Raw genomic sequence first — 13,127 nt, forward strand, 5'->3', positions numbered from 1 at the left:
TACACTGGCTCCCTTTCGTCCAGCAGGCAGGTCCATTCATTCAAAGTAGACAAGAGGTTTGTGGTGCAGGATCTACTGGCAATAAAGCCATGTTGACAGTCTGATTGGAGATAATTAACAGTCAAATGATCGAGCAATCGATCCTCACAACAGATTCCATTACCTTGTAAACTTCACTGACACTGTCAAACTGACAGGGCGACAGTTTCCCGGGCAGCTTTTTTCACCTGTTCTGAACAATGATATCACTTGAGCTTCTTTCCAGTCAGCCGGCAAGCAAACAAGCGAATCAGTTGAGTATTGATAGTTATGTCTCCTACAAGCAAATGAATTAGGAATAATAAAATAATATTCTTAAATGTTCAAAAAGTCATTTTAAGGAATTACATTCTGTTCTTTGTGAATATGATCCTTTCCAAACATTGGTCCTCTCCGAAGCATGCTCTGAGAGCGCATTTGAGTTTTGACGAGAAAAGTCGTCTGTTATTGTTGTCTGTTGAGCATGTCGTTGTCATGGGTCTGTGAGTCACCTGACTCACCTCTACTTTAGGCTTTATAAGTTCACATCAATTACTTATTTGGCATATTTCTTTGCAGTTTGTTAACTACCTAAATGTTATATTCTTAAAATTTTACTCAGTCCTGAGTCAAATAAGGTTGCCTTACCGCTTACGAACAAAAGTAACCATCACTATTCAATAGTATATAAAATATAAGTCAATCCATGCCCCATGGCCCTGCTGGCGATCATGGCTTCAGCCTCCTCCATGCCTGATGCCACTGCCCACTGGGGCCTGGGCTCAGTGGGCTGTTGGCACTTGCGGACTGGCCACTGCGCCGGACTGCGGCACTGCCACATAGCACATATGTTGATATGTGTCAATAATGTGTGGACTGTGGACTATGTGGAGTCTAGTATGGAATATATCTACTTGGCGAGCCGCGACTGAATTTTTCGAGCCGTGGTTTTATGGATTTGCCAGCCGTGATTCCATTTCTACGAGCCGTGATTCTATTTCACCGAGCCGTGAATTCCATATCTCGGCCATGAAAAGCCATTTACGAGGTGCGAATGCGAATTTATTTACAAAGTTTATGCACGTGTTACCCCAAATCTCTAATTTTACCCTTAAACAGTCAAACGGCAACAATAAAATTTGTCTCTACTGTAAGTTCAGCACGTGTTAATATACAGTCTGACCGCTTTGACATGACCGCAACTATGCGCGATCTTCAACAAACGTTTTGTTTATTTGTTTACATTACGATGTTTATGTTTTTTCTGCAAGATATTTTTGGCGGAAACGGTAAAGCAATGCGGATTGCGGAAGTTGAAAATTTTATGAAATGACATGTTTGCGAAGTGCAAACCGCGATTTTTTAATCAAACAAAAATTTATGACATTCGAGCCGCGAGATTTCATACCTACTGAAATTATATGATATTAGAGCCGCGATATTTCAGACAAAAATAGGACTTTTCCAGACTAGTGTGGAGTCACCTGGAGACTGGAGTGTGGTCCATCACCTGATCACTGTCCATGTAGAATGTAGATTATATCTAGGCCTACTTCCAATTCTGACTGTCACTAATCCTAGTCTTATTGAAATTAGACAGCCCTTGATACATATGACTTAAATTATTTAGGTAAATTAGGTATGTTGCTGTTTTGCTAACAAAGTGACAATCAATTTAAGCAACCTATTTCATAATTCATGAGCAAAGCAATTAGCAATCTAAACTTCTTAATTTTGGTACAGTGTAGCCTACCTGTAGTCCTGTACCACAATCTAGAACATCTGGCATAACTTTTCAAAAATTAAACTTAAAACTATAGGCTAATCAATTGTAATGTACAGTTTACTTTTAGAAATAGGCAAAAATTTACTGTTTTTCTTATTAATTTTTATTGTGTAATTTATTTCAGTTTCAGAAATTTCCAATGAAAGCTACCCGCTACCGTAAAGTGGGGTAACTTAGACTATTTTTTTAGCGTAAACACGGTATATTCCGACATCGTGGGTAATTCCTATACTTCTCGACTTATTTCCTTTATATTAAGTTTTTTCTTGGTTCCATGCATTTGTTGATACCTAGTTGAAATAGTGACGTCATACTTTTGCACACCATGCTATTGCCAACACGCTAGGTCTGGGCTGTCTGGTGGGGTGGGAAAATGTTGAGATCCAAAGAGAGACAGTGTGCGTCACCCAGTGAGAACATGGAAAAATGTGTCAAAGTTGAAAGTTGATCAAACTTGACCTTGCCCTACCAAATAGTGATAAACTGTTTGTGTAGAAAGAATATTATGGTTTGAGACTTTTAAATGTCTGTGAATATATTAGGAATCCTTTAAGTATACTTGTATTTGCTGATTTCAAGTGGTAAAAAAATTAATAGATGATTAAGTTAAGAGACGGTTTTAGACACATAAAAACTAATTCCAACACAGCTTGGAATTAGACACACACAGCTCATTCCAAGCTGTATGCAAAAATTAAAATTTCTCAATTAAAAGACTAATAGCTCTTAATTAAAAGCCAAATTAAGTAGTTCAATATTCTATAGTGTTCTAATTGCAAGCTGTCGTATTCCAATACAGCTCACACAGAGATTGGAATTCAAACACAAGAGTGTTGGCATTACAAATTAGTAGAGTTTGAAGCGCGGCCGGAATTAGTCTCACGAAAAGCCTAATTTAGTCACACACAGTGTTGGAATATATGGATTTGGTAGGTTTGCATTCTAAAGGCTTTTAAATAAATATGGCAACATTTTGTGACGTTTCATTGTTGCTGGCGCGTAGTGCCATTACTGCCATATCCAGGATGGTGCCGTTTTCCGCGGATTAATCCGGCATAAACGAGGCTCCAAGCCCTTCTACTGGCGTACAACACAGCATACAAAGAGCTAAAATAACGTTATTGGCGCACACGCCCGGCGTACATCAGCATCTGGCTTATCTCGATGTACGTCTGCATCTGGGTGATCTGGCTTGTCCCGACGTATCGTACATCCGCATCTGGCTTGTCTCGACTTACGTCTGCATCTGGGTGATCTGGCTTGTCCCAACATACCATACGTCCGCATCTGGCTTGTCTCGACTTACGTCTGCATCTGGGTGATCTGGCTTGTCCCGACATACCATACGTCCGCATCTGGCTTGTCTCGACTTACGTCTGCATCTGGGTGATCTGGCTTGTCCCGACATACCANTGTTTGTTATAATATGTTATGTTATAATGTAATGTCATGTTAGGGTGTGTTATAATGTGTTGTATAGTGATATGTTGTGATGAGTGCAGTGCTGTTGTGCAGTGATATTTTGTGTTGCAATGTGTTGTGTTGTTAATACCATATTGTTAGTGTTACCATATTTTGTGTTATTCGCTTGTGTCGATCATTAAGCATCGGCCACTTTGATTGCAGAGAGCGCGCATCAGTGTTGATCATTGGGCATCAGCTAAACTGACTGTAAATCGCGTGCGCTTGTGTCGATCATTAGGCATCGGCCACTTTGATTGCAAAGAGCACGCATCTGTGTTGATCATTGGGCATTGGCTAAACAGATCGTAAATCGCGTGCGCTTGTGTTGATCACTAGGCATCTTCCACTTTGATCGCAAAGAGAGCGCATCAGTATTGATCATTGGGCATCTGCTAAACCGATCATAAATCGCATGCGCTTGTGTCGATCACTGGGCATCGGCCACTTTGATCGCAGAGAGCGCGCTTCTGTGTTGATCATTGGGTATTGGCTAAACCGATCGTAAATTGCATGCGCTTGTGTCGATCCTTAGGCATCGGCCACTTTGATCGCAGAGAGCGCGCTTCTGTGTTGATCATTGGGCATCGGCTAAACCGATCGTAAATCGCGCATGCTTGTATCAATCATTAGGCATCTTCCACTTTGATCGCAAAGAGCGCGCATCAGTATTGATCATTGGGCATTGGCTAAAACGATCGTAAATTGCGTGCGCTTGTGTCAATCATTAGGCATCGGCCATTTTGATTGCAGAGAGCGCGCTTCTGTGTTGATCATTGGGCATTGGCTAAACAGATCGTAAATCGCGTGCGCTTGTGTCGATCACTAGGCATCTTCCACTTTGATCGCAAAGAGAGCGCATCAGTATTGATCATTGGGCATCTGCTAAACCGATCATAAATTGCGTGCGCTTGTGTCGATCATTAGGCATCAGCCACTTTGATCGCAAAGAGCGCGCATTGGTAGTGTTGATCATTGGGCATTGGCTATATAGATCGTAAAGCACGTGTGTTTGTGACGATCGCCAGGCATCAATCGTATGTGTGCCTGTGTCGATCATGCAGCATTGGCGAGGGTTACACTTCCGTTTTTAGCAAGCATATTGGCAACTTTCTTCCCTGGCGTACTGGCGTGCATCCCAAAACGAACCTCCGGCGTACATGCTGCACCTTCCTGACCATGGGCGTAGTGCAATGTTTTTAGAGTGACATAAAGCAAACAGATGGCGAGTTGCGCGTACGGTGTATTTTTTATAGCCATTCATATTTTGCTATGCCCTTAAAGTGTCAGAATATACTGCGTTTACCCTAAATGATGCCATTTTTTACTAGCTAAATTAAACTTAAATTGAAACATGCAAAATACAGGTCTATACTCTAGGTTCACTCACCATAAATTGCTGGCTCCTGCTTTTCATAGTTTTGATGTAATTTGAAAAAAAGTAATGGTCTTAGTTACCCCAGGCTCCAGCTCTTGGGGTATCTTAGACTGGGTGGTAAAATCAATTATATTTTTAAGTAAAATAACTCCAGGTTTTGATGCATTGTAGTACGTAGAACTTTTCTAGTTACATATGCAAATGACAAATTTGAGGAAAGTGTCATAGTATGCAAATGGGGGGCACTGCCCCCAAATGGGGAAACTTAGACCACCTAATGTCAGCCATGATGGGGTAATATTGACCGGCTTGGAAATTAAGGTAAAATTACCATATATAAGAACCTGTAGAGTCTGAAACATAAAAAAACATTAATAGGTGTATCAAACATAAAATATGTTATGTATTGTAATTTTAAATTAATTTCCAAGCCAGTCTATGTTACCCCATCAGGGCTGACATTAGGTGGTCTAAGTTCTCCCATTCAGGGATGGGGCCCCCCATTTGCAAACTAAGACACTTTCCTCAAATTTGTCATTTGCATGTGTAACTAGAAGAGTTCTACTACAATGCATCAAAACCTGGAGTTATTTTACCAAAAAAATTAAAAAATTGAAGGAGTACCCAGACAGGCTTTAAATAATAGCTCTTTTTTGTGGGTCACATTTGTAACTTTTTAGCCTATTAGATATGCAAACTTTTTAAATCTTTCTATTGTGTTACATAGCCTCAGTATTAGGCCTTTAATGCCATTGACAAAATTTTTCTATGTCAAATAGTTTTTGAGTTTTGGGGGTTTTTGTTAAAAAAACTAAAAGTGGTTGAAGTTACCCTGGGAGTCTAAGTAATCCCATTTACGGTACTTGTTCTATAGTTTGAAAAATGGCAGCTAAAATATTTAATTTTTTATGTAAAACACTTAAGCAGGGAACATTGTTGGCTCCATGCCTCCATTCTTTATTTTAGGGTAAACACACCATATTCCGACACTTTAAGGACTAGCAAGAATTGAATGGCTATAAAAAGATCACCATATGCACAACTCGAGTTCTGATTGCTTTGCGTCACTCTCAAAACACCACACTATGCGCCAGCTGATGAAACATCACAAACTGTTGCCATATTTATTTAAATGTCTTTGGAATTCAAATCTACAAAATTGCTGAATTCCGACACTGTGTGTGACTAAATTTGGCATATTGTGAGACTAATTCTGACAGCGCTTCAAACTCTTACTAATTCGGAATTCCAACTCCCTGTGTTGGAATTCCAATGCCCTGTCTGAGCTGTATTGGAATAGGACACAGCTCAGAATGAGCTTAATTAAAAAATATTAATTTTTTAATTAAGCTTTTAATTAAGAGCTATTAAGCTTTTAATTAAGAAAATTTTAATTTTTGAACACAGCTCGGAACAAGCTGTGTGTGTCCCATTCCAAGCTATGTCAGAATTAGTTTTTATGGGTCTAAAACCGTCTCTTAACTTAATCACCTATTAATTTATTTACCATTTAAAATCAGCAAATACAAGTATTTATAATATACCGTATATACTTAAAGGATTCCAATTATATTCACAGACTTATTTAAAAGTCTCAAACCATTATGTTCTTTCTACACAAACAGTTTATCACTATTTGGTAGAGCAAGGTCAACTATCAACTTTGACACGTGTTTCAATGTTCTCACTGGGTGACGTGGACTTTGGCTCTGAGGATCTTAACATTTTCCCGCCAGACCTAGTGTTTTGCAGAAATCTGGCCAATTCTGGCGCGCAATAGTAGGACATCACTATTTCAACCATCTACGCATGCGTGAAACTAAGACAAAGCTTAATATAAAGGAAATGGTTGAGAAGTGTCAGAATTACCCATGATGTTGGAATATGGTGCGTTTATCCTACATACGTAGTAAGGTTGTCATGAAACTTTCTGATCATAAAATATGCTGCAAGGAGTCAATGGCCTACACAGCAGGGCTGGAAAAGTCCTACTTTTTTCTGAAATATTGCAGCTCCAATATTGTATAATTTCAGTAGGTACAAAAACTCATGGCTTTAATGTTGAGCATCTTTGTTTGATTGAAAAAATTGCAGTTTGCACTTTGCAAACTTGTCGCTTCATAAAATTTTCAACTTCCACAATTGGCAGTTCTTCGATGCTTCAGCCAAAATTTCCTGCAGAACGTAATAACAAGTTAACTAGAAACGTTTCCTTGAAGATCACGTAGTTGCAGACTGCAGTCACGTCAGAGCGGACAGACTTCATTATGACGTGTTCAGTTGCCACTTAAGTGAAGATTGTTGTACTAAAGTGAAAGCAAATGTTAGTATTGCTGTTTGACTGTTTTAGGGCAAAATTAGAGATTTGGGGTAACACATGCAGGGGACTTTGTAAATAAGTTTACGGCTTGTAAATGGTTTTTCATGGCCAAGATACGGAATTCACGGCTCTAAGAAATGGACTCATGGCTCAAAGAAATGGAATCATGGCTGGCAAACCCATAAAACCTCAGCTTGAAAAATCCAGTTGCAACTTGCCAAGTAGATAGATTCCATGCCTGCCACACAGTTTGCAAGAAACAATCTCAATCTTTTTAATTAGTGCAGTACATCTATCAGAATGATACTGTTAATTTCACGCCTCTACTTGATATGAGCCTCCACTATTTCCTCATTCCTTTGTTGAAACATCTGGGCCTCACATGATGATGCTGGGGCCAGTCACATGAGTGATGTTCTCTTGTGTTTACTCATGTCAGTCATGTGGTTGATGCATTACGTATACTAACTGAAATAGTTTATGGCTGTTCACTTATAAAATTGTGTAATTTCAGTGAATCAGTTTTCAAGCAAGTTTTAAGTTACAAGTAGTTCAGTATTGTGCTCCTGTCATATATAGGAAGGTATATCTGCATCCAAATTGTTTTTGCTTATATTTATGTAGGTGCAGTAAAATCAAAGAGCTTGCTAACAGCAAAGAAACTAGAATTTATATATAAATTTGTGAAAAAGAATGAATTATATGCATTTGTAATGCATTAAGTTGCCTAACATGTATAATGTTCTATCATAGTAGCATTGCTATTGCAAAGTTTTGTTAAGGTGTTTTTTAAATTACAAAATGCTATATATATTAAATCTGGTATTAAAACAGTATTTGAGGAATCTTTCTATCTGGGTTTGTAAAATTTGTCTTGGACTATTGATGCATTTATACATTTCTATGTATATGCATTTATACATTTATATTTCTATACATTTTTAATTTCTATACTATTGATTCTCATGCTTTGATTTCCTCCATAATAATTAGTGCAAAGATAACTCTGATATGCCTCGTTGCTGTGGTAATGTTGGTGAGAGACTCTCACCTATTTTTGATTCGTGGGAGCCCCATGAGAAGCGGAACCTTTTTGCTTCAATTCTCTCAGGACTTCTGGTGAGTAGCCATTATACTTATCCCAATTTGCTGCTACCTGTGCCCTCATTAACTGAATATTAAAGGAATGCCAGAAATATTCAACACCTTGAAAATTTGTTGAGGCTTAATTGTTGTGGATTAGAGGTAATGTTGGCTTGTGCCTTCATATAGATGCCATTTTACGTGTATTTGCAAGGTACTTCTTCATTAGGAGCTTGATTTATTTCTCAAATGCCATTGAAATATGAATGTTTAGCATGTTGGATGCAATATAATTTATATGATATATATATAGATATATCTCACACTCACGTGCAGGATGTTTATTATAATAAATGTAATATATATATATATTTAATTGAACCCCAAAAGTTGATATTATTGACATTTTTATCGCACTGTGTTGATAATGAAATATAAAGGTTTGAAATGATAGAAAATGTGTTTAATTATTGTATTTGAATACCAGAAAAGTATGTTTATTATTTTAATCTGGAAGGTTGCATTGGAACCCAAGCCGAATCACACCGGCAGGCAGTTGGCAGTTTTGGGAACCTCATTCAACATGTTGAGCATGTTAGATTTTTACTTGATTTGAATTTTATTTACCTAATTAACTGGAAATTAATTTGAACAAGTGTAATATGGTATATTATAAAAACTTTTGAACAAATTAGGAAAATTTTGAATTTTTCTCAATCTGCGCCAAATGTTTCATGTGAGAATTCATTCCCATTTTTATATTTCCATCACAGCCATGAATTAATATGAATGCCTGTGTATGTACAGTTCTCAGTTGGCTGGTGGATCATCATTGATGCTGCAGCTAAGTACCCTCATGAGAGCGAAATGAAGCATGCCTATCATGCCTGTGGTGTCATGGCTACCATTGCCATGTTCATGTGAGACTCACCCTCAACTTAATTCTTTCAAGTTTAAATTACACATTATGAATAGCTTTTTCTCTATCTATATTACTCTTTAACATCTGTCTCCCAATATTATTTTCCTATGCAGTATTGCTGAAATAATACCCAGGTAGGTTGCTTATATTGGAAATTAAATATTTTGTTAGACTGAAGTATTTTAATGAACATCAACATCAACTCCATAATATGTGGTTACTGAATAGAATAATTTTTATCTGAGTTATTGTTGTAAAATTTAAGTTTGGAAAATTAACAAATAAATATGATACAACAATATTTCTTGCATCAATAAACAGCCTGACTACGCAAAAAAGAGTGAATAACACACAAATATTTGTTTACAGGATCAACACGGTTAGCAATGCTCAGGTGCGAGGTGACGGCCATGAGGGAGGCTGCCTGGGCAGCTATGGCGCCAGAATTTGGCTATTCCTTGGCCTGATGATCAGCTTTGGTTCACTCATCGGCTCCTGCTGGATCCTGTTTGATGGTTATGTTGTTGCCGGTTAGTTGAGTTCTCATTGTGTTTAGCATTATTTATTTTTGAAACCTTTTATTTTTGGCAAATAAAAGATTAATATATTTCCAGGCTTCTGACTATGATTCTTGAATTACAATTTCTTATTATTGTCATGCATTTTTGTTTATTTCAAAGGACTTTCCTTGTATTTTTGACTGAAAAATATGATATTTAAAGGAGCATAATTTGAATCGTCTTTCTCCTAAGAGACTTCTATATTAAATAAAACAATTTTGCCCATTGACCCTGATTAAATTGAATTAAAACAATTTCTTGCTCAATGCATCCTTTATAGGTAGATAATTTTAGGTCTATTTCTTGCCTCTTAAATTGCTTTTAATGTAAAAAATTTCATTAGAAATTTATAAACTTACTTGCAGATGCACACAGGCTTTCACTAAATATATATATACTTCATCAATTGTAATCCCAAATAAATTTTCATCCATCAACCATGTCATCCCAAATCATATATAATAGTAATCGCTTCTGTGTTATTTGAAATTGAATGCTGTTTTTTTCATTATATAGGAATAATTTATTTCACTATTTTGTTTAGATTGAATGAATATAGGTATTTTTTTTCTGGTGAAATGAGTTTACAGTGTTCATGAAAAAATTATTTGGTAAATTTTGCAATTTGCTGCAGGTTTCACGCCAGTGTACCCTGGTGTTGCTGTGTTCCTGCAGAATCTTTTCATCTTCTTCTCGTCAGTGATGTACAAGTTCGGGAGAGTCGAGGACACCAACACCTGGGGATGAGCCAATCCTGTCTGAACGCTCCATCACTATTAGCTCCACTTAACTATTCCCTTTAAGTAACTATTGATATTTTCATGTCTTCATACCCTACTACCCTCAACCTTACCTTCCCATAATATGGTAACCTCAACCTTCACTTCAGAAGTATACTATAATTTTTGATTGAATTGATTTGTGACACATAGTCCCATGTCCAATTATTGATGAGAATGAGATTATAAAATGTAGCTTAGCGGAAAATCATTGATCATTATTGTTAGTCTTACAAGTAACTGAATTACAATAGTACACCCTTAATCAAGCACACGGGAGCGTTCAGCCAATTTCAGCATTACAATACTTGATGAAATCACTTGAATTTAGATGCTAGTGGACTATCAAACTAAACATTCAGGTTCCTTTATGGCTTTTTGCGATGCAATTCTTTTTGAGTGTTCAGGCTTGTACATAAATTTAATATTTTAAAATGGGACAAACCAAGTCAAGACTACAAACAGAGTGTGGACTTTCAAGAGTATTTTCTGCTTGTCCTTAAAAAGGAAAAATTCTCGCAGTGACTTGTATTCTACCAGCTTTGATTATTGGATGCTTCTATTACCGTATCTCACTCTGAACTTTAGTCTTGGCGTTTTCCAAGCCACATTCTAACTCTATTTCCGATGAGTCTTTGATCAATTTGCTGAAAATGGAAACAAAACAGCTAATTCTTTATTTAGAATTATTCTTCCTAAATGTTTGTTGTCAATTTGAAGTATTCAATTCTCCGCTTATTTTGAAAGCATGCGTGCGTCCGATTAGTTGTCATTTCGTAGCTGAGTGACAAAAATGTAACGCGGTTCTTGATTGATCGGCAGAATTTGGTAAATGTTACAACTTCTGAATGTGTTTTATCAGATTTCTAATTTTCTTACTTGCCTTCACCATTAGCAGCTCAAGTTGCTGAATTTTTTTTTTGTACATATGGCTTAACTCAATTACTTGATTTTGATGGGTTCGTTTTTGGTACACCACAATCAAGTAATGAATTTCATATTTATTCTTCATTGTTAACATAGATGCTCATTTAGGCACTTCAGTTGCGCTACTGCGGCATCATGCAGCAAAATAGAGCAAATTATATTGTGATTTAATTTAAATTTTAATACAGGGAATGGCATTCTTTCTTAAAATGAATTTGTTTTATTTGAAAAGATTTGCGTTTGTGGGATGAAATTTGTAGACCTAATTCATTATATTTACTTCTGATTTTTTAAAGGAATTCTAGAGCCACTCCAGCAGTAAAAGTCTCTTGTGGAAATCTCGTTTGTCACCACGAGTTGCCATATTTTGATGGCAACAAATTTGCGTCAAAATTTTCTGACTGGTAAGGAGTATTTAATGTGTTCGTAGCTTTAACGTATGTTTAAGAACGCTTCTGAGGACCTATATATCCTTACAAATATATATAAGTAATTTAAGTTGGAATGCACGTAAAACATGAATGTGCACTAAAATTGTATCTGTTTCAAGTCAGTAGTAAATTCTCTCTACTGAGATATTGTTGTCTTATGAATCCGGTTTTCATTTTTAGGACGAAATTATTCTTCTTGGCAGTGAATTGGTTTGAATGGAATGTTCAATTGCCAATTTCTCGGGAGAAAAAATACTACTATCTCGCCATACTGAGCGTGGTTCAGGATTGCTTTGATTACATTCAAGAATATTCGTTCTTCTGTAATTATTGTAATTTTACTGATTAATATCGCATTTTGTCCTAAATTCAATTATTGATCAAATCACCTGTCCACTTACGAACATTTTATTTTCCTTGAAGCGTGTTTGGAATTTTGTAGCTATTGGCTCAATTGTTGTAGGTATATTAATTGATATCATTTATTTAGAAAATCATCCAAGGTTTTAAATTGTTGAATTGAGAAACGTTGGTTACTTGTACCTGTACTACAGATGTTAATTGTTGTACCGATAATGCTTCTTTATTTTGATTATGTAAACAATTCCGCTTTTGGCTTGTTATCTCTTTGCTCTTGTCACTTCCACGAGTTTAGATCGGAGTTGCCTGTTGCTCGGGGCCCATACTTTCAAAAAAAGTTAAGAGATCGTAAGTTCTTCAGCCAATCATTGACGGCCTTTCAAGCAAAATCCACCAATCATAGACAAGAAAATAGAGCGTAAGTACTTACGTTCACTTAGCGAGTTTTGAAAGTATGGCCCCAGGAGCTCTGATGCTTATTTAGATATTTTCCCGCGTCTATGCTTGACAGGCAGATTTAATTTGTCGAGTTCGTCAAAACATTTTTGAATGTGACATTGATTTGAAAATGATCATTGGTCGGTTGACTTATTTCAAGTTCAATGTTTTGAGAGGCTTTTTCGAGCTTCTCGGAAGGTTTAGTCGAGTCGTTCTTAGAAAATATATTCACAGTTAACGTCATATCACGCAACTTGCCATCATCTTAACGGTAACACGGAAGTAAGGATTTTTTTTTTGGTTGATATTCTTGAGAAGGAGCGGACGGTTAATTTGTTTTGTGGGGCTGTATGGCAATATCAACAACGAGATATTCTTAATCAGGATTTAAACAAATTCAAGTCAGAAAAAAATGTATTCGGTTACTCGTACTCCTCTGGGGACAACGAACGAATATTAGTTTTTTGTTCACCACGAGTGTCGAGGATTCTCCGAAATTCAAAGCTTATGCCTATGACGGTGGATTTAAACATATTAAACTGATGTATGTTCATAGGAACCGTCCGAAATTGGAGAATGATGGAATAATGTGTAAGAAACAGCCACAAACTTGTCATTGCCCAGAGGAAGCAGAGCCTTTTCTCTGTCGCCACAGTACATGATG

The 13,127-nt window shown here is 36.8% G+C and overlaps 1 protein-coding gene across 1 annotated transcript; it reads left to right on the forward strand.

The window, feature by feature from the left end:
- The first annotated feature begins 7,925 nt into the window (after positions 1 to 7,925).
- LOC108676873 (transmembrane protein 50A) lies at positions 7,926 to 12,278 on the forward strand. The gene is made up of 4 exons (XM_018165026.2): positions 7,926 to 8,082; positions 8,854 to 8,966; positions 9,338 to 9,498; positions 10,163 to 12,278. The coding sequence occupies exons 1-4, from the start codon at positions 7,975 to 7,977 to the stop codon at positions 10,273 to 10,275; spliced, it is 495 nt and encodes a 164-aa protein (XP_018020515.1). The 5' UTR covers positions 7,926 to 7,974; the 3' UTR covers positions 10,276 to 12,278.
- The last annotated feature ends 849 nt before the right edge of the window (positions 12,279 to 13,127 follow it).

This window comes from Hyalella azteca, unplaced genomic scaffold, assembly GCF_000764305.2.
Source record: "Hyalella azteca isolate HAZT.00-mixed unplaced genomic scaffold, Hazt_2.0.2 contig3902, whole genome shotgun sequence".
NCBI classification, from domain to species: domain Eukaryota; kingdom Metazoa; phylum Arthropoda; class Malacostraca; order Amphipoda; family Hyalellidae; genus Hyalella; species Hyalella azteca.

Excerpts from the sequence above, each read along its gene's own strand:
- LOC108676873 (XM_018165026.2), top strand. The coding sequence starts at position 7,975 with ATGCCTCGTTGCTGTGGTAATGTTGGTGAGAGACTCTCACCTATTTTT. Across the intron at positions 8,967-9,337 it reads GCTACCATTGCCATGTTCAT|GATCAACACGGTTAGCAATG; the intron begins GTGAGACTCACC and ends ATTTGTTTACAG. Across the intron at positions 9,499-10,162 it reads TGATGGTTATGTTGTTGCCG|GTTTCACGCCAGTGTACCCT; the intron begins GTTAGTTGAGTT and ends AATTTGCTGCAG.